This window comes from Hypanus sabinus, chromosome 1 (assembly GCF_030144855.1).
Source record: "Hypanus sabinus isolate sHypSab1 chromosome 1, sHypSab1.hap1, whole genome shotgun sequence".
Lineage (NCBI taxonomy): Eukaryota > Metazoa > Chordata > Chondrichthyes > Myliobatiformes > Dasyatidae > Hypanus > Hypanus sabinus.
The window spans coordinates 54,074,155-54,090,852 of NC_082706.1; the positions used below are offsets into that span (position 1 = coordinate 54,074,155).

A 16,698-nucleotide genomic window follows, 5' to 3' on the forward strand; every position below is an offset into this window, starting at 1 on the left:
TAGGTTTCCACTGCATGTTCCAGTTTCCTGCCATCTTGCAAAGGTTTAGTGTTGGTAAGTTGTGGGCATGCTATGTTGGCAGTGGGAGCAGAGTGACACATACGGGCTCCCCCCAGCTCATCCTTGTACTGTGTTGTTCATTGAGGGAAACGAGCATTTCACTGAACGTTTCAATGATTCAATGTAGATGTAACACAAAAACTAAACTTGAATCTGATCTTTCACTATTTTCAGATTAAAATGATAACTAAGGAGAAATACCTCACTTTAGAAGCTGAGAAGGTCTGCTTATATCCTGAGCTGCAGGAACATGTTGGGAGAAAATATTATTGACCACGCTAACATTCAATGGTTGAGTGAGGAACTAGGGCATTATGTTGCCGTTGAATATGTCATTCGTGAGGCTGCAATTCAATTCGAACTTGGTGTGGAGTTTTGGTCACCCTTTTATAGGAAAGATGTGGTTGAACTGGAAATTGGGCTGAGAACTGCAAGACTGTTGCCAGTGCTGAGTAATAGGGAGGGGTTTTCCACTCTAGGTCATTATTCCTTGTAACGCAGGAGGTGAGGATTATATAGAAATATATAAAATCATGGTGTGGCAAGGAGAAGGTGGATGCCAACAGTCTCCCACACTTCAGGAGAGTCAAAATCTTGGTGCATATGCATAGAGTGAAGAGGAAAGGTCTAAATAGGACCAGAGGGGCAATTCTTTCACCCATAGGGTGGTGAGAAGAGACCGAGCTGCCAGAGAAAGTGAGTGCAGCAGGTACAATGGTATCATTGAAGGGGCACCTGGATAGGTGCATGGAAAAGCAGGGTTAGAACGGATAAAGTTGACTGCAGGTAATTGGGATTATCCAGCTGGGCATATTGGTCATCACAGACTCATTGGGTAAATAACCTCGTTCTTGGTGTATTAAACGATTAGCTGAATAACCTCATTATGTACATCCCTCTGTCTCCAATTACATGGCCAAGGGCAAGTGTGTCTGGGGTGGTTGTGATGGGAGACTGTCAGAACTGTACCCCAGTCTGTCAGTGACACACTGGGATGAGGGCATGGGAGAAAGTAAGGGTCAGAACATAAAATCCCTGTCAGTTCTAAGGTAACCTCAAGACCAATTCCCAGGTTACAGGTTTCTGATTGATGTGTGTGTTGTGCCCTAGGGTCAAGCGAGGATCCACAGGGCAGTGAGACTCCCTCATTGTACAGTGCGCCCACCTCGACATGCAGCGAGCAACCACATCATTCGACATCTTCAACCTTCACGCAAGAGAAGAGCGAAAAGAGCTCAGAGCAACTTCAGTGTAACGGTGAGAAGCAAGGATTGGGGCACGACTCGTGGCATATCAAGGGTGTAGATGTATTATGTTCCTCTTGTGTACAGAGCCTGGAGCGTTTCGGAACCCTGGCTGATGAGAGAGATGGAAGTTCCAGTCAAGATGCAAGCATACATTGTGTTTACAAACAGGAGTCTCGAAGAAGAGTCTCAGTCTGAGGCATCGGCTCTCCTCTTTTCCATTGATGCTGTCCGGCCTGCTGAGTTCCTCAATCAATTTGTACATAAAGCATTGTCTTTAATTTGAGAACAAGTTAACCTCATGCTGACTATAAAATTATCAAGAATGCCCTTGAAATAAATCTGGAGGGCAAAGTGAGGGTATGAGATGGATCTGACCGATAAGATTAAGAAAAGTTCTAGGAGGTTCTATAGCTCAGTAAAGATTAAAAGGATGGTTAGTTAGAGAGCAGTTCCTGTTGGGGATCAGCAAACTGTCTATAACTTGAGGGGGCAGATAGGTTGAAATTATAAGAAATATATCTCCTCAGTGATTGCTGAACTGATTTACTGAAAATCACATTTGCTCAAGAGATGAGGGAAACAGGTGAAGACAGATTGGGTACATTCATATTCCTAGTGAAAAGGTATTTGCAGCCTTACAGTGCATTAGCGGATAAATTGTGGAGTCTCCTGCTGAGATTATTGCTTCATCGTTTGCCACCAGAGAAGTTGCAGAAGACTGGAAGGAAGCTCATGTTTGGTTGTCTGAGAAGAGCAGGAGGGTCATGCCAGGGAACTAAACACCAGTCAGTGTGAAATCAGAGGTGGGGAGGTTACCTGCGGGAGTTCTGAGGGACAGTGTGTACCAGCATTTGAGTGGACGGAGTCAGATTAAATGGAGTCAGTTTTGCTTATTGAACATGTTCCACGCTATTTGAAGAGATGACTGAAAAGGCAGATGAGGAGAGGGCTGTGGACGTTGTCTATTCGTAGTTCAGTGAGGCCTTCAACAAGGTCTTGCAAGGTAGGGTAATCTGGATGGTTAGAAATCTAGTCCAAGTTGGTGGATTCCAAATTGGTTTGGACGACGAAAGCAGTGTATGTTGGTTGAGTGTTATTTTTTGGAATGGAGGCTGTTAATGAGCGGTGTTCTGCAGGGATCAGTGTTGGGTCTCTTTCAATTGATATTTTGAGAAACGATTCGAATGCCATTGCTCAAGGCTTGATCAGTAAATCTGTGGATGACACAAAATTAAAGGGTGCTATTGATAGCGAAGAAGGGTATTGTGGAGTAGAAAATGGTGGAGTAAATAAAATCATTGGGGCAAGATAAGGTGCATGGTAACAGTCTTTTCCCCAGGTCAGAGCCCACAATTAGAGTCCCTGGGCTGAGAGTGAGGGAGAGAGAGTTAAAAGGGGCCAAAGGGATAACGTTCTCACCCAGACAGTGGAGAGTATGTGAAACGATTATGGTTATTATTTAATACGGATTTATTGAGTATGCCAGCAAGGAAATGAATCTCAGGGTTGTGTATGGTGGTATATATATACTTTGATAATAACTGTACTTTGGTCTTTGGTCTGTTCCACAGGGGATGTGGTCGAGGCAGGTACAGGAGTATCCTTTCAGAAGCACCTGGATAAGTAAATGGAGGGGGTGGGACTTGGACAAGGTGCAGTTAGGTCAATTCCCAGTGAATCCCTTAACCTCAAATGACTAGGATACTATCAAGATGGAAATCAGGAGGGCAAAGAGAGAGGGTGTGAGATGGATCTAGAAGATAAGGTTAAGGAAAATCCCAAGAAGTTCTGTAGTGATTCATGTAAACTTTACAGTGGCAGCCATGTGTGTTGAATTCCCTCTGCTGTCTTTAAGCAGTTTCTACTTTCTCCCCATGACCACAGTAGGTTTCCACTGTGTTCCAGTTCCCTGCCATCTTGCAAAGGTTTAGTGTTGGTAAGTTGTGGGCATGCTATGTTGGCAGTGGAAGCATAGTGACTCGTACGGGCTCCCCCCCAGCTCATCCTTGTACTGTGTTGTTCATCGAGGCAAACGAGCATTTCACTGAATGTTTCAATGTAGATGTAACACAAAAGCTAAACTTTAATCTGATCTTTCACTATTTTCAGCTTAAAATGATAAGTAAGGAGAAATATCTCACTTTAGAGGCACAGAAGGTCTGCTTATATCCTTAGCTGCAGGAACATGTTGGGAGAAAATATTATTGACCACGCTGACATTCAACGGTTGAGTGAGAAACTAGGGCATTATGTTGCCGTTGAATATGTCATTGGTGAGGCTGCAATTGAATTCGACCATGTTGTGAAGTTTTGATCACCCTTTTATAGGAAAGATTTGGTTAAACTGGAAATTGGGCTGAGAATTGCAAGACTATTGCCAGTGCTGAGTAATAGGGAGGGGTTTTGCACACTAGGACATTATTCCTTGTAACGCAGGAGGTGGTGATTATATCGAAATATATAAACTCATGGTGTGGCAAGGATAAGGTGGATGCCAACAGTCTCCCACACTTCAGGAGATCGAAATCTTGGTGCATATGCATAGAGTGAAGAGGAAAGGTCTAAATAGGACCAGAGGGGCAATTCTTTCACCCATTGAGTGGTGAGAAGAGACCGAGCTGCCAGAGAAAGTGAGTGCAGCAGGTACAATGGTATCATTGAAGGGGCTCCTGGATAGATGCATGGAAAAGCAGGGTTAGAACGGATAAAGTTGACTGAAGGTAATTGGGATTATCCAGCTGGGCATATTGGTCATCACAGACTAATTGGGCAAATAACCTCGTTCTTGGTGTATTAAACGATTAGCTGAATAGCCTCATTATGTACATCCCTCTGTCTCCAATTACATGGCCAAGGGCAGGTGTGTCTGGGGTGGGTGTGATGGGAGACTGTCAGCACTGTACCCCAGTCTGTCAGTGACACACTCGGATGGGGGCATGGGAGAAAGTGAGGGTCAGAACATAAAATCAATGTCAGCTCTAAGGTAACCTCAACACCAACTCCCAGGGTACAGGTTTCTGATTGACGTGTGTGTTGTGCACTAGGGTCGAACAAGGATTCACAGGGCAGTGAGAGTCCCTCATCGTGCAGTGTGCCCACCTCGACATGCAGTGAGCAACCAGACCATTTGGCATCTTCAACCTTCATGCAAGAGAAGAGCGAAAAGAGCTCAGAGAAGCCTCAGTGTAACGGTGAGAAGCAAGGATTGGGGCACGAGTCGTGGCATATCAAGGGTGTAGATGTATTATGTTCCTCTTGTGTACAGAGCCTGGAGGGTTTAGGAACCCTGGCTGATGAGAGAGATTGAAATTATAGTCATGAGGAGAGGCAAGCATACATTGTGTTCATCAACAGGAGTCCTGAAGAAGAGTCTCAGTCCGAAGCATCGGCTCTCCTCCTTTCCATTGATGCTGCCCGGCCTGCTGAGTTCCTCAATCATTTTGTAAATAAAACATTGTCTTTAATTTGAGAACAAGTTAACCTCATGCTGACTATAAAATTATCAAGAATGCCCTTGAAATAAATCTGGAGGGCAAAGTGAGGGTATGAGATGGATCTGACCGATAAGATTAAGAAAAGTTCTAGGAGGTTCTATAGCTCAGTAAAGATTAAAAAGATGGTTAGTTAGAGAGCAGTTCCTGTTGGGGATCAGCAAACTGTCTATAACTTGAGGGGGCAGATAGGTTGAAATTATAAGAAATATATCTCCTCAGCGATTGCTGAACTGATTTACTGAAAATCACATTTGCTCAAGAGATGAGGGAAACAGGTGAAGACAGATTGGGTACATTCATATTCCTAGTGAAAAGGTATTTGCAGCCTTACAGTGCATTAGCGGATAAATTGTGGAGTCTCCTGCTGAGATTATTGCTTCATCGTTTGCCACCAGAGAAGTTGCAGAAGACTGGAAGGAAGCTCATGTTTGGTTGTCTGAGAAGAGCAGGAGGGTCATGCCAGGGAACTAAACACCAGTCAGTGTGAAATCAGAGGTGGGGAGGTTACCTGCGGGAGTTCTGAGGGACAGTGTGTACCAGCATTTGAGTGGACGGAGTCAGATTAAATGGAGTCAGTTTTGCTTATTGAACATGTTCCACGCTATTTGAAGAGATGACTGAAAAGGCAGATGAGGAGAGGGCTGTGGACGTTGTCTATTCGTAGTTCAGTGAGGCCTTCAACAAGGTCTTGCAAGGTAGGGTAATCTGGATGGTTAGAAATCTAGTCCAAGTTGGTGGATTCCAAATTGGTTTGGACGACGAAAGCAGTGTATGTTGGTTGAGTGTTATTTTTTGGAATGGAGGCTGTTAATGAGCGGTGTTCTGCAGGGATCAGTGTTGGGTCTCTTTCAATTGATATTTTGAGAAACGATTCGAATGCCATTGCTCAAGGCTTGATCAGTAAATCTGTGGATGACACAAAATTAAAGGGTGCTATTGATAGCGAAGAAGGGTATTGTGGAGTAGAAAATGGTGGAGTAAATAAAATCATTGGGGCAAGATAAGGTGCATGGTAACAGTCTTTTCCCCAGGTCAGAGCCCACAATTAGAGTCCCTGGGCTGAGAGTGAGGGAGAGAGAGTTAAAAGGGGCCAAAGGGATAACGTTCTCACCCAGACAGTGGAGAGTATGTGAAACGATTATGGTTATTATTTAATACGGATTTATTGAGTATGCCAGCAAGGAAATGAATCTCAGGGTTGTGTATGGTGATATATATATACTTTGATAATAACTGTACTTTGGTCTTTGGTCTGTTCCACAGGGGATGTGGTCGAGGCAGGTACAGGAGTATCCTTTCAGAAGCACCTGGATAAGTAAATGGAGGGGGTGGGACTTGGACAAGGTGCAGTTAGGTCAATTCCCAGTGAATCCCTTAACATCAAATGACTAGGATACTATCAAGATGGAAATCAGGAGGGCAAAGAGAGAGGGTGTGAGATGGATCTAGAAGATAAGGTTAAGGAAAATCCCAAGAAGTTCTGTAGTGATTCATGTAAACTTTACAGTGGCAGCCATGTGTGTTGAATTCCCTCTGCTGTCTTTAAGCAGTTTCTACTTTCTCCCCATGACCACAGTAGGTTTCCACTGTGTTCCAGTTCCCTGCCATCTTGCAAAGGTTTAGTGTTGGTAAGTTGTGGGCATGCTATGTTGGCAGTGGAAGCATAGTGACTCGTACGGGCTCCCCCCCAGCTCATCCTTGTACTGTGTTGTTCATCGAGGCAAACAAGCATTTCACTGAATGTTTCAATGTAGATGTAACACAAAAACTAAACTTTAATCTGATCTTTCACTATTTTCAGCTTAAAATGATAAGTAAGGAGAAATATCTCACTTTAGAGGCACAGAAGGTCTGCTTATATCCTTAGCTGCAGGAACATGTTGGGAGAAAATATTATTGACCACGCTGACATTCAACGGTTGAGTGAGAAACTAGGGCATTATGTTGCCGTTGAATATGTCATTGGTGAGGCTGCAATTGAATTCGACCATGTTGTGAAGTTTTGATCACCCTTTTATAGGAAAGATTTGGTTAAACTGGAAATTGGGCTGAGAATTGCAAGACTATTGCCAGTGCTGAGTAATAGGGAGGGGTTTTGCACACTAGGACATTATTCCTTGTAACGCAGGAGGTGGTGATTATATCGAAATATATAAACTCATGGTGTGGCAAGGATAAGGTGGATGCCAACAGTCTCCCACACTTCAGGAGATCGAAATCTTGGTGCATATGCATAGAGTGAAGAGGAAAGGATAAAATAGGACCAGAGCGGCAATTCTTTCACCCATTGAGTGGTGAGAAGAGACCGAGCTGCCAGAGAAAGTGAGTGCAGCAGGTACAATGGTATCATTGAAGGGGCTCCTGGATAGGTGCATGGAAAAGCAGGGTTAGAACGGATAAAGTTGACTGAAGGTAATTGGGATTATCCAGCTGGGCATATTGGTCATCACAGACTAATTGGGCAAATAACCTCGTTCTTGGTGTATTAAACGATTAGCTGAATAGCCTCATTATGTACATCCCTCTGTCTCCAATTACATGGCCAAGGGCAGGTGTGTCTGGGGTGGGTGTGATGGGAGACTGTCAGCACTGTACCCCAGTCTGTCAGTGACACACTCGGATGGGGGCATGGGAGAAAGTGAGGGTCAGAACATAAAATCAATGTCAGCTCTAAGGTAACCTCAACACCAACTCCCAGGGTACAGGTTTCTGATTGACGTGTGTGTTGTGCACTAGGGTCGAACAAGGATTCACAGGGCAGTGAGAGTCCCTCATCGTGCAGTGTGCCCACCTCGACATGCAGTGAGCAACCAGACCATTTGGCATCTTCAACCTTCATGCAAGAGAAGAGCGAAAAGAGCTCAGAGAAGCCTCAGTGTAACGGTGAGAAGCAAGGATTGGGGCACGAGTCGTGGCATATCAAGGGTGTAGATGTATTATGTTCCTCTTGTGTACAGAGCCTGGAGGGTTTAGGAACCCTGGCTGATGAGAGAGATTGAAATTATAGTCATGAGGAGAGGCAAGCATACATTGTGTTCATCAACAGGAGTCCTGAAGAAGAGTCTCAGTCCGAAGCATCGGCTCTCCTCCTTTCCATTGATGCTGCCCGGCCTGCTGAGTTCCTCAATCATTTTGTAAATAAAACATTGTTTTTAATTTGGGAACAAGTTAACCTCATGCTGACTATAAAATCATCAAGAATGCCCTTGAAATAAATCTGAAGGGCAAAGTGAGGGTATGAGATGGATCTGATCGATAAGATTAAGTAAAGTTCTAGGAGGTTCTATAGCTCAGAAAAGATTAAAAAGATTGTTAGTCAGAGAGGAGTTCCTGGCGGGGATCAGCAGACTGTCTATAACTTGAGGGGGCAGATAGGTTGAAATTATAAGAAATATTTCTCTTCAGTGATTGCTGAACTGATTTACTGAAAATCACAATTGCTTAAGAGATGAGGGAAACAGGTGAAGACAGATTGGGGGACATTCATATTCCTAGTGAAAAGGTATTTGCAGCCTTACAGTGCATTAGCGGATAAATTGTGGAGTCTCCTGCTGAGATTATTGCTTCATCGTTTGCCACCAGAGCAGTTGCAGAAGACTGGAAGGAAGCTCATGTTTGGTTGTCTGAGAAGAGCAGGAGGGTCATGCCAGGGAACTAAACACCAGTCAGTGTGAAATCAGAGGTGGGGAGGTTACCTGCGGGAGTTCTGAGGGACAGTGTGTACCAGCATTTGAGTGGACGGAGTCAGATTAAATGGAGTCAGTTTTGCTTATTGAACATGTTCCACGCTATTTGAAGAGAACACTGAAAAGGCAGATGAGGAGAGGGCTGTGGACGTTGTCTATTCGTAGTTCAGTGAGGCCTTCAACAAGGTCTTGCAAGGTAGGGTAATCTGGATGGTTAGAAATCTAGTCCAAATTGTTGGATTCCAAATTGGTTTGGACGACGAAAGCAGAGTATGTTGGTTGAGTGTTATTTTTTGGAATGGAGGCTGTTAATGAGCGGTGTTCTGCAGGGATCAGTGTTGGGTCTCTTTCAATTGATATTTTGAGAAACGATTCGAATGCCATTGCTCAAGGCTTGATCAGTAAATCTGTGGATGACACAAAATTAAAGGGTGCTATTGATAGCGAAGAAGGGTATTGTGGAGTAGAAAATGGTGGAGTAAATAAAATCATTGGGGCAAGATAAGGTGCATGGTAACAGTCTTTTCCCCAGGTCAGAGCCCACAATTAGAGTCCCTGGGCTGAGAGTGAGGGAGAGAGAGTTAAAAGGGGCCAAAGGGATAACGTTCTCACCCAGACAGTGGAGAGTATGTGAAACGATTATGGTTATTATTTAATACGGATTTATTGAGTATGCCAGCAAGGAAATGAATCTCAGGGTTGTGTATGGTGATATATATATACTTTGATAATAACTGTACTTTGGTCTTTGGTCTGTTCCACAGGGGATGTGGTCGAGGCAGGTACAGGAGTATCCTTTCAGAAGCACCTGGATAAGTAAATGGAGGGGGTGGGACTTGGACAAGGTGCAGTTAGGTCAATTCCCAGTGAATCCCTTAACATCAAATGACTAGGATACTATCAAGATGGAAATCAGGAGGGCAAAGAGAGAGGGTGTGAGATGGATCTAGAAGATAAGGTTAAGGAAAATCCCAAGAAGTTCTGTAGTGATTCATGTAAACTTTACAGTGGCAGCCATGTGTGTTGAATTCCCTCTGCTGTCTTTAAGCAGTTTCTACTTTCTCCCCATGACCACAGTAGGTTTCCACTGTGTTCCAGTTCCCTGCCATCTTGCAAAGGTTTAGTGTTGGTAAGTTGTGGGCATGCTATGTTGGCAGTGGAAGCATAGTGACTCGTACGGGCTCATCCTTGTACTGTGTTGTTCATCGAGGCAAACGAGCATTTCACTGAATGTTTCAATGTAGATGTAACACAAAAACTAAACTTTAATCTGATCTTTCACTATTTTCAGCTTAAAATGATAAGTAAGGAGAAATATCTCACTTTAGAGGCACAGAAGGTCTGCTTATATCCTTAGCTGCAGGAACATGTTGGGAGAAAATATTATTGACCACGCTGACATTCAACGGTTGAGTGAGAAACTAGGGCATTATGTTGCCGTTGAATATGTCATTGTTGAGGCTGCAATTGAATTCGACCATGTTGTGAAGTTTTGATCACCCTTTTATAGGAAAGATTTGGTTAAACTGGAAATTGGGCTGAGAATTGCAAGACTATTGCCAGTGCTGAGTAATAGGGAGGGGTTTTGCACACTAGGACATTATTCCTTGTAACGCAGGAGGTGGTGATTATATCGAAATATATAAACTCATGGTGTGGCAAGGATAAGGTGGATGCCAACAGTCTCCCACACTTCAGGAGATCGAAATCTTGGTGCATATGCGTAGAGTGAAGAGGAAAGGATAAAATAGGACCAGAGCGGCAATTCTTTCACCCATTGAGTGGTGAGAAGAGACCGAGCTGCCAGAGAAAGTGAGTGCAGCAGGTACAATGGTATCATTGAAGGGGCTCCTGGATAGGTGCATGGAAAAGCAGGGTTAGAACGGATAAAGTTGACTGAAGGTAATTGGGATTATCCAGCTGGGCATATTGGTCATCACAGACTAATTGGGCAAATAACCTCGTTCTTGGTGTATTAAACGATTAGCTGAATAGCCTCATTATGTACATCCCTCTGTCTCCAATTACATGGCCAAGGGCAGGTGTGTCTGGGGTGGTTGTGATGGGAGACTGTCAGCACTGTACCCCAGTCTGTCAGTGACACACTCGGATGGGGGCATGGGAGAAAGTGAGGGTCAGAACATAAAATCAATGTCAGCTCTAAGGTAACCTCAACACCAACTCCCAGGGTACAGGTTTCTGATTGACGTGTGTGTTGTGCACTAGGGTCGAACAAGGATTCACAGGGCAGTGAGAGTCCCTCATCGTGCAGTGTGCCCACCTCGACATGCAGTGAGCAACCAGACCATTCGACATCTTCAACCTGGATGCAAGAGAAGAGCGAAAAGAGCTCAGAGGAGCTTCAGTGTAACAGTGAGAAGCAAGGGTTGGGGCACGACTCGTGGCATATCAAGGGTGTAGATGTATTATGTTCCTCTTGTGTACAGAGCCTGGAGGGTTTAGGAACCCTGGCTGATGAGAGAGATTGAAATTATAGTCATGAGGAGAGGCAAGCATACATTGTGTTCATCAACAGGAGTCCTGAAGAAGAGTCTCAGTCCGAAGCATCGGCTCTCCTCCTTTCCATTGATGCTGCCCGGCCTGCTGAGTTCCTCAATCATTTTGTAAATAAAACATTGTTTTTAATTTGGGAACAAGTTAACCTCATGCTGACTATAAAATCATCAAGAATGCCCTTGAAATAAATCTGAAGGGCAAAGTGAGGGTATGAGATGGATCTGATCGATAAGATTAAGTAAAGTTCTAGGAGGTTCTATAGCTCAGAAAAGATTAAAAAGATTGTTAGTCAGAGAGGAGTTCCTGGCGGGGATCAGCAGACTGTCTATAACTTGAGGGGGCAGATAGGTTGAAATTATAAGAAATATTTCTCTTCAGTGATTGCTGAACTGATTTACTGAAAATCACAATTGCTTAAGAGATGAGGGAAACAGGTGAAGACAGATTGGGGGACATTCATATTCCTAGTGAAAAGGTATTTGCAGCCTTACAGTGCATTAGCGGATAAATTGTGGAGTCTCCTGCTGAGATTATTGCTTCATCGTTTGCCACCAGAGCAGTTGCAGAAGACTGGAAGGAAGCTCATGTTTGGTTGTCTGAGATGAGCAGGAAGGTCATGCCAGTGAACTACACACCAGTCAGTGTGCAATCAGAGGTGGGGAGGTTACCTGCGGGAGTTCTGAGGGACAGTGTGTACCAGCATTTGAGTGAACAGAGTCAGATTAAATAGAGTCAGTTTTGCTTATTGAACATGTTCCACGCTATTTGAAGAGATGACTGAAAAGGCAGATGAGGGGAGGGCTGTGGACGTTGTCTATTTGTAGTTCAACGAGGCCTTCAACAAGTTCTTGCAAGGTAGGGTAAACTGGATGATTAAAAATCTAGTCCAAGTTGGTGGATTCCAAATTGGTTTGGACGACGAAAGCAGTGTATGTTGGTTGAGTGTTATTTTTTGGAATGGAGGCTGTTAATGAGCGGTGTTCTGCAGGGATCAGTGTTGGGTCTTTTTCAATTGGTATTTTGAGAAACGATTCGAATGCCAGTGCTCAAGGCTTGATCAGTAGGACTGTGGATGACACAAAATTAAAGGGTGCTATTGATAGTGAAGAAGGGTATTGTGGAGTAGAAAATGGTGGAGTAAAAAAAATCATTGGGGCAAAATAAGGTGCATGGTAACAGTCTTTTCCCCAGGTCAGGGGAGCCCACAATTAGAGTCCCTGGGTTTAGTGTGAGGAGGAGAGAGTTACAAGAGGTCTGAGGGATAACGTTCTCACCCAGACAGTGGAGAGTATGTGAAGCTATTATGGTTATTTAATACGGATTTATTGAGTATGCCAGCAAGGAAATGAATCTCGGGGTTGTGTATGGTGATATATATGTACTTTGTTAATAACTGTACTTTGGTCTTTGGTCTGTTCCACAGGGGATGTGGTCGAGGCAGGTACAGGAGTATCCTTTCAGAAGCACCTGGATAAGTAAATGGAGGGGGTGGGACTTGGACAAGGTGCAGTTAGGTCAATTCCCAGTGAATCCCTTAACCTCAAATGACTAGGATACTATCAAGATGGAAATCAGGAGGGCAAAGAGAGAGGGTGTGAGATGGATCTAGAAGATAAGGTTAAGGAAAATCCCAAGAAGTTCTGTAGTGATTCGTGTAAACTTTACAGTGGCAGCCATCTGTGTTGAATTCCCTCTGCTGTCTTTAAGCAGTTTCTACCTTCTTCCCGTGACCACAGTAGGTTTCCACTGAGTGTTCCAGTTCCCTGCCATCTTGCAAAGATTTAGTGTTGGTAAGTTGTGGGCATGCTATGTTGGCAGTGGAAGCAGAGTGACTCATATGGGCTCCCCTCAGTTCATCCTTGTACTGTGTTGTTCATCGAGGCAAACGAGCATTTCACTGAATGTTTCAATGTAGATATAACACAAAAACTAAACTTTAATCTGATCTTTCATTATTTTCAGCTTAAAATGATAACTAAGGAGAAATATCTCACTTTAGAGGCTCAGAAGGTCTGTTTATGTCCTGAGCTGCAGGAACATGTCGGGCGAAAATATTATTGACCACACTGACATTCAACGGTTGAATGAGGAACTAGGGCATTATGTTGCCGTTGAATATGTCATTGTTGAGGCTGCAATTCAATTTGAACATGGTGTGGAGTTTTGTCACCCTTTTATAGGAAAGATTTGGTTAAACTGGAAATTGGGCTGAGAATTGCAAGACTTGCCAGTGCTGAGTAATAGGGAGGCTTTTTCCACACTTGGACATTATTCCTTGTAACGCAGGAGGTGGTGATTATATCGAAATATATAAACTCATGGTGTGGCAAGGATAAGGTGGATGCCAACAGTCTCCCACACGTCAGGAGAGTCGAAATCTTGGTGCATATGCATAGTGAAGAGGAAAGGATAAAATAGGACCAGAGGGGCAATTCTTTCACCCATTGAGTGGTGAGAGGAGACTGAGCTGCCAGAGAAAGTGGGTGCAGCAGGTACAATGGTATCATTGAAGGGGCACCTGGATAGATGCATGGAAAGGCAGGGTTAGAGCGGATAAAGTTGTCTGCCTGAAATTGGGATTATCCAGCTGGGCATATTGGTAATCACAGACTCATTGGGTAAATAACCTCGTTCTTGGTGTATTAAAAGATTAGCTGAAGAACCTTATTTTGTACATCCCTCATGTCTCAAATTACATGCCCCAGGGCATGTGTCTGTGGTAAGCGTCATGGGAGCCTGTCAGAACTGTATCCTAATGATCACCGTGATGGGGGCCTGGGTGGCGTGGAGGGTCAGTACAGGAAATCCCCATCGGTTCTAAGGTAACCTCAACACTAACTCCCAGGTTACAGGTTTCTGATTGATGTGTGTGTTGTGCCCTAGGGTCGAGCGAGGATTCACAGGGCAGTGAGAGTCCGTCATCGTGCAGTGCGCCCACCTCGACATGCAGTGAGCAGCCAGACCATTTGACATCTTCAACCTTCATGCAAGAGAAGAGCGAAAAGAGCTCAGAGAAGCCTCAGTGTAACGGTGAGAAGCAAGGGTTGGGGCACGACTCGTGGCATATCAAGGGTGTAGATGTATTATGTTCCTCTTGTGCACAGAGCCTGGAGGGTTTAGGAACCCTGGCTGATGAGAGAGATTGAAGTCCTGGTCAAGAGGAGAGGCAAGCAGACATTGTGTTCACAAACAGGGGTCCTGAAGAAGGGTCTCAGTCCGAAGCATCGGCTCTCCTCTTCATTTTTTTTTTATTTTCACTCTTTTTTTTAATTGATTTTCCAGCAGAAATAAAGATAGAAATCAGAGAAGTTTTAGCAAACATATGATACAAAAAAAGTGGAAACAACAGAAGAATATATACTGTCAGTCAATTAAATATAATATTAAGCTATTGTATATAAACAAGATACGACAACTCCTCTTGGCAAATTGTAGAGAGAAAAATAAGATCGGAAATATTATTAATAAGGAGGAAAAAAAACTCGCTAACCTAATCTAAAACAAAAAAAAGAAAAATTGGGCAGCCCATTTGAGGATAAAATTAGAAAAAAATAAGAAAGAAATCATCCTTCTAGTTATCTCTGAACCTTCATGGATAAGGAGGAACAAAAAAAAAAGAAAGAAAAACAAATTTTCCTTAAATATATAGAAGAGAGAAAAAATTAAAACTTCTGGTCGCCGGACTTCCTCAAAGTTAAAAGATGTGTCACAGGTTCGGCTTCTAATTTTTTCCAAACTTAAACATGACATAATGGAGGAGAGTCAGTTAAAAACAATAGGTGGATTAGAATCTTTCCAGTGTAACAAGATAGGTTTCCTAGCCAGCAAAGCTGAAAAGGCTGTCACATGTTGAGCGGAAGCAGGAACACTTCCTGTTTCCTCTGGAATAATCCCAAAGATTGCCGTAAGTGAATTGGGTTGTAAATCCACACCTATAACTTTTGGTAACATTCTAAACACATCTCTCCAAAAATTATTTAACTTTACACAGGACCAAAATATATGAGTTAGAGTAGCCACCTAAGCATTACATCTGTCACAGGTGGGGCTTGTATTAGAAAAAAATGCACTAATTTATCTTTTGACAACTGGGCTCTGTGCACTATCTTAAACTGAATTAGGGAGTGACGTGCACAGATAGATGAATTATTAACTAGATAATAAATTTTACTCCATTGATCATCTGAAAGTGAATGTTGAAGTTCCATTTCCCAAGTACGTTTAACCTTATCATTAGGCATTATAAGTGCATTCATTAACTGTTTATATATAATAGCTGTTAATAGTTTTTTAAATGGTTTAAGCTGAAAAATAACAGAAATCAAATTTGGTGAATAAGACAATGGATAATTCAGTAAAAAATCACGTAAAAAATTCCTAATTTGAAAATATCTAAAAAAAATGTGCACTAGATATATCATATTTATCCACTAACTGTGAAAAAGACATTAAACAATCCTCTGAAAACAAATCTAAAAAAGTTTTTATTCCCTTGGTTTTCCATATTAAAAAAGCCTTATCCAGAGTTGATGGTTTAAAGAAAAAGTTAGAATGGATATTACTGGAGAGTACAAAGTTATTTAATTCAAAACATCTACAAAACTGAAACCAAATTTTTAAAGTATGTTTAACAATAGGACTAAAACCTTGTCTACCTAGCCTGGAGAACGAAAAAGGAAAGGGAGTTCCCAATAAAGAAGCTAAAGAAAAACCCCTTACCGAATTCTCTTCCAAATGTTACCATGAAGGGCAGTCCTGATTATCTACACCGTGAATCCAGAAGGTGATATAATGAATATTAATTGCCCAATAATAAAATCTAAAGTTTGGTAGCACCAGTCCTCCAGCTTTTTTTGATTTTTGCAATAAAAATGTATTCACTCTGGAGCCTTTATTATTCCACATGTAAGACAAGATCATAGAATCTATTTTATCAAAAAAATTTTTGGAACAAAAGATGGAACTGCTTGAAAAGTATATAAAAATTTTGGTAAAATAACCATTTTTATAGCATTTATTCGACCAATTAATGACATGGACTCAGGCGACCATTTAGAAAGCACTTGAGTATATTCAAATAGAAGGGAAAATTATACTTATATAGGTCTTTAAAATTTTTAGTGTTTAATTTTAATACCAAGATAAGTAAAATACTTTTTAGCAATATTAAAAGGTATTTGATCATAATAATTAGGATAATTATTAATAGGAAATAGTTCACTTTTCTGTAAGTTGAGCTTATATCCAGAGAAAATACTAAATTCCATAAATATAGATAACATAAAAGGAATAGTTTTCCTAGCGTCTGAAATGAAAACTAATAAATCATCTGCATATAACAAAACCTTATGTAATTTATCCCCTCTCTTAATACCCTGCACAGAATTAGAATCCCTAAGAGCAATAGCAAGCGGTTCTAACACCAAATTAATCAATAAAGGACTAGGAGTACAACCCTAACGGGTTCCTCTATATAATATGAAATAAGGAGACTTATGATTGTTAGTTGTAATCGCAGGCACTGGGGCTTGATAAATCAGTTTAATCCAGGAAATAAATCCCGGACTAAAGTTAAACCTCTTCAAAACCTGAAACAGATAAGGCCACTCCACTCTATCAAAAGCTTTCTCTGCATCCAGAGACACAATACATTCAGATTCCTTAACTGAGGGGGAATAAATGATATTTAACAGT

At 42.3% G+C, this 16,698-nt stretch overlaps 1 protein-coding gene across 7 annotated transcripts in view; it reads left to right on the forward strand.

Moving 5' to 3' along the window:
* The window catches only part of LOC132393843 (uncharacterized), a 53,413-nt gene that overhangs the window by 23,577 nt on the left and 13,138 nt on the right, over nt 1-16,698 (forward strand). For 5 of the 7 annotated variants that reach the window (XM_059969256.1, XM_059969238.1, XM_059969248.1 and 2 more), the window contains 6 exons: nt 1,171-1,317; nt 4,352-4,498; nt 7,538-7,684; nt 9,252-9,269; nt 10,714-10,860; nt 13,888-14,034. In XM_059969256.1, coding sequence (XP_059825239.1) covers nt 1,171-1,317; nt 4,352-4,498; nt 7,538-7,684; nt 9,252-9,269; nt 10,714-10,860; nt 13,888-14,034 — 753 coding nt within the window. The remainder of the gene's footprint in view (nt 1-1,170; nt 1,318-4,351; nt 4,499-7,537; nt 7,685-9,251; nt 9,270-10,713; nt 10,861-13,887; nt 14,035-16,698) is intronic. The other 2 variants (XM_059969252.1, XM_059969262.1) reach the window with 2 other exon arrangements.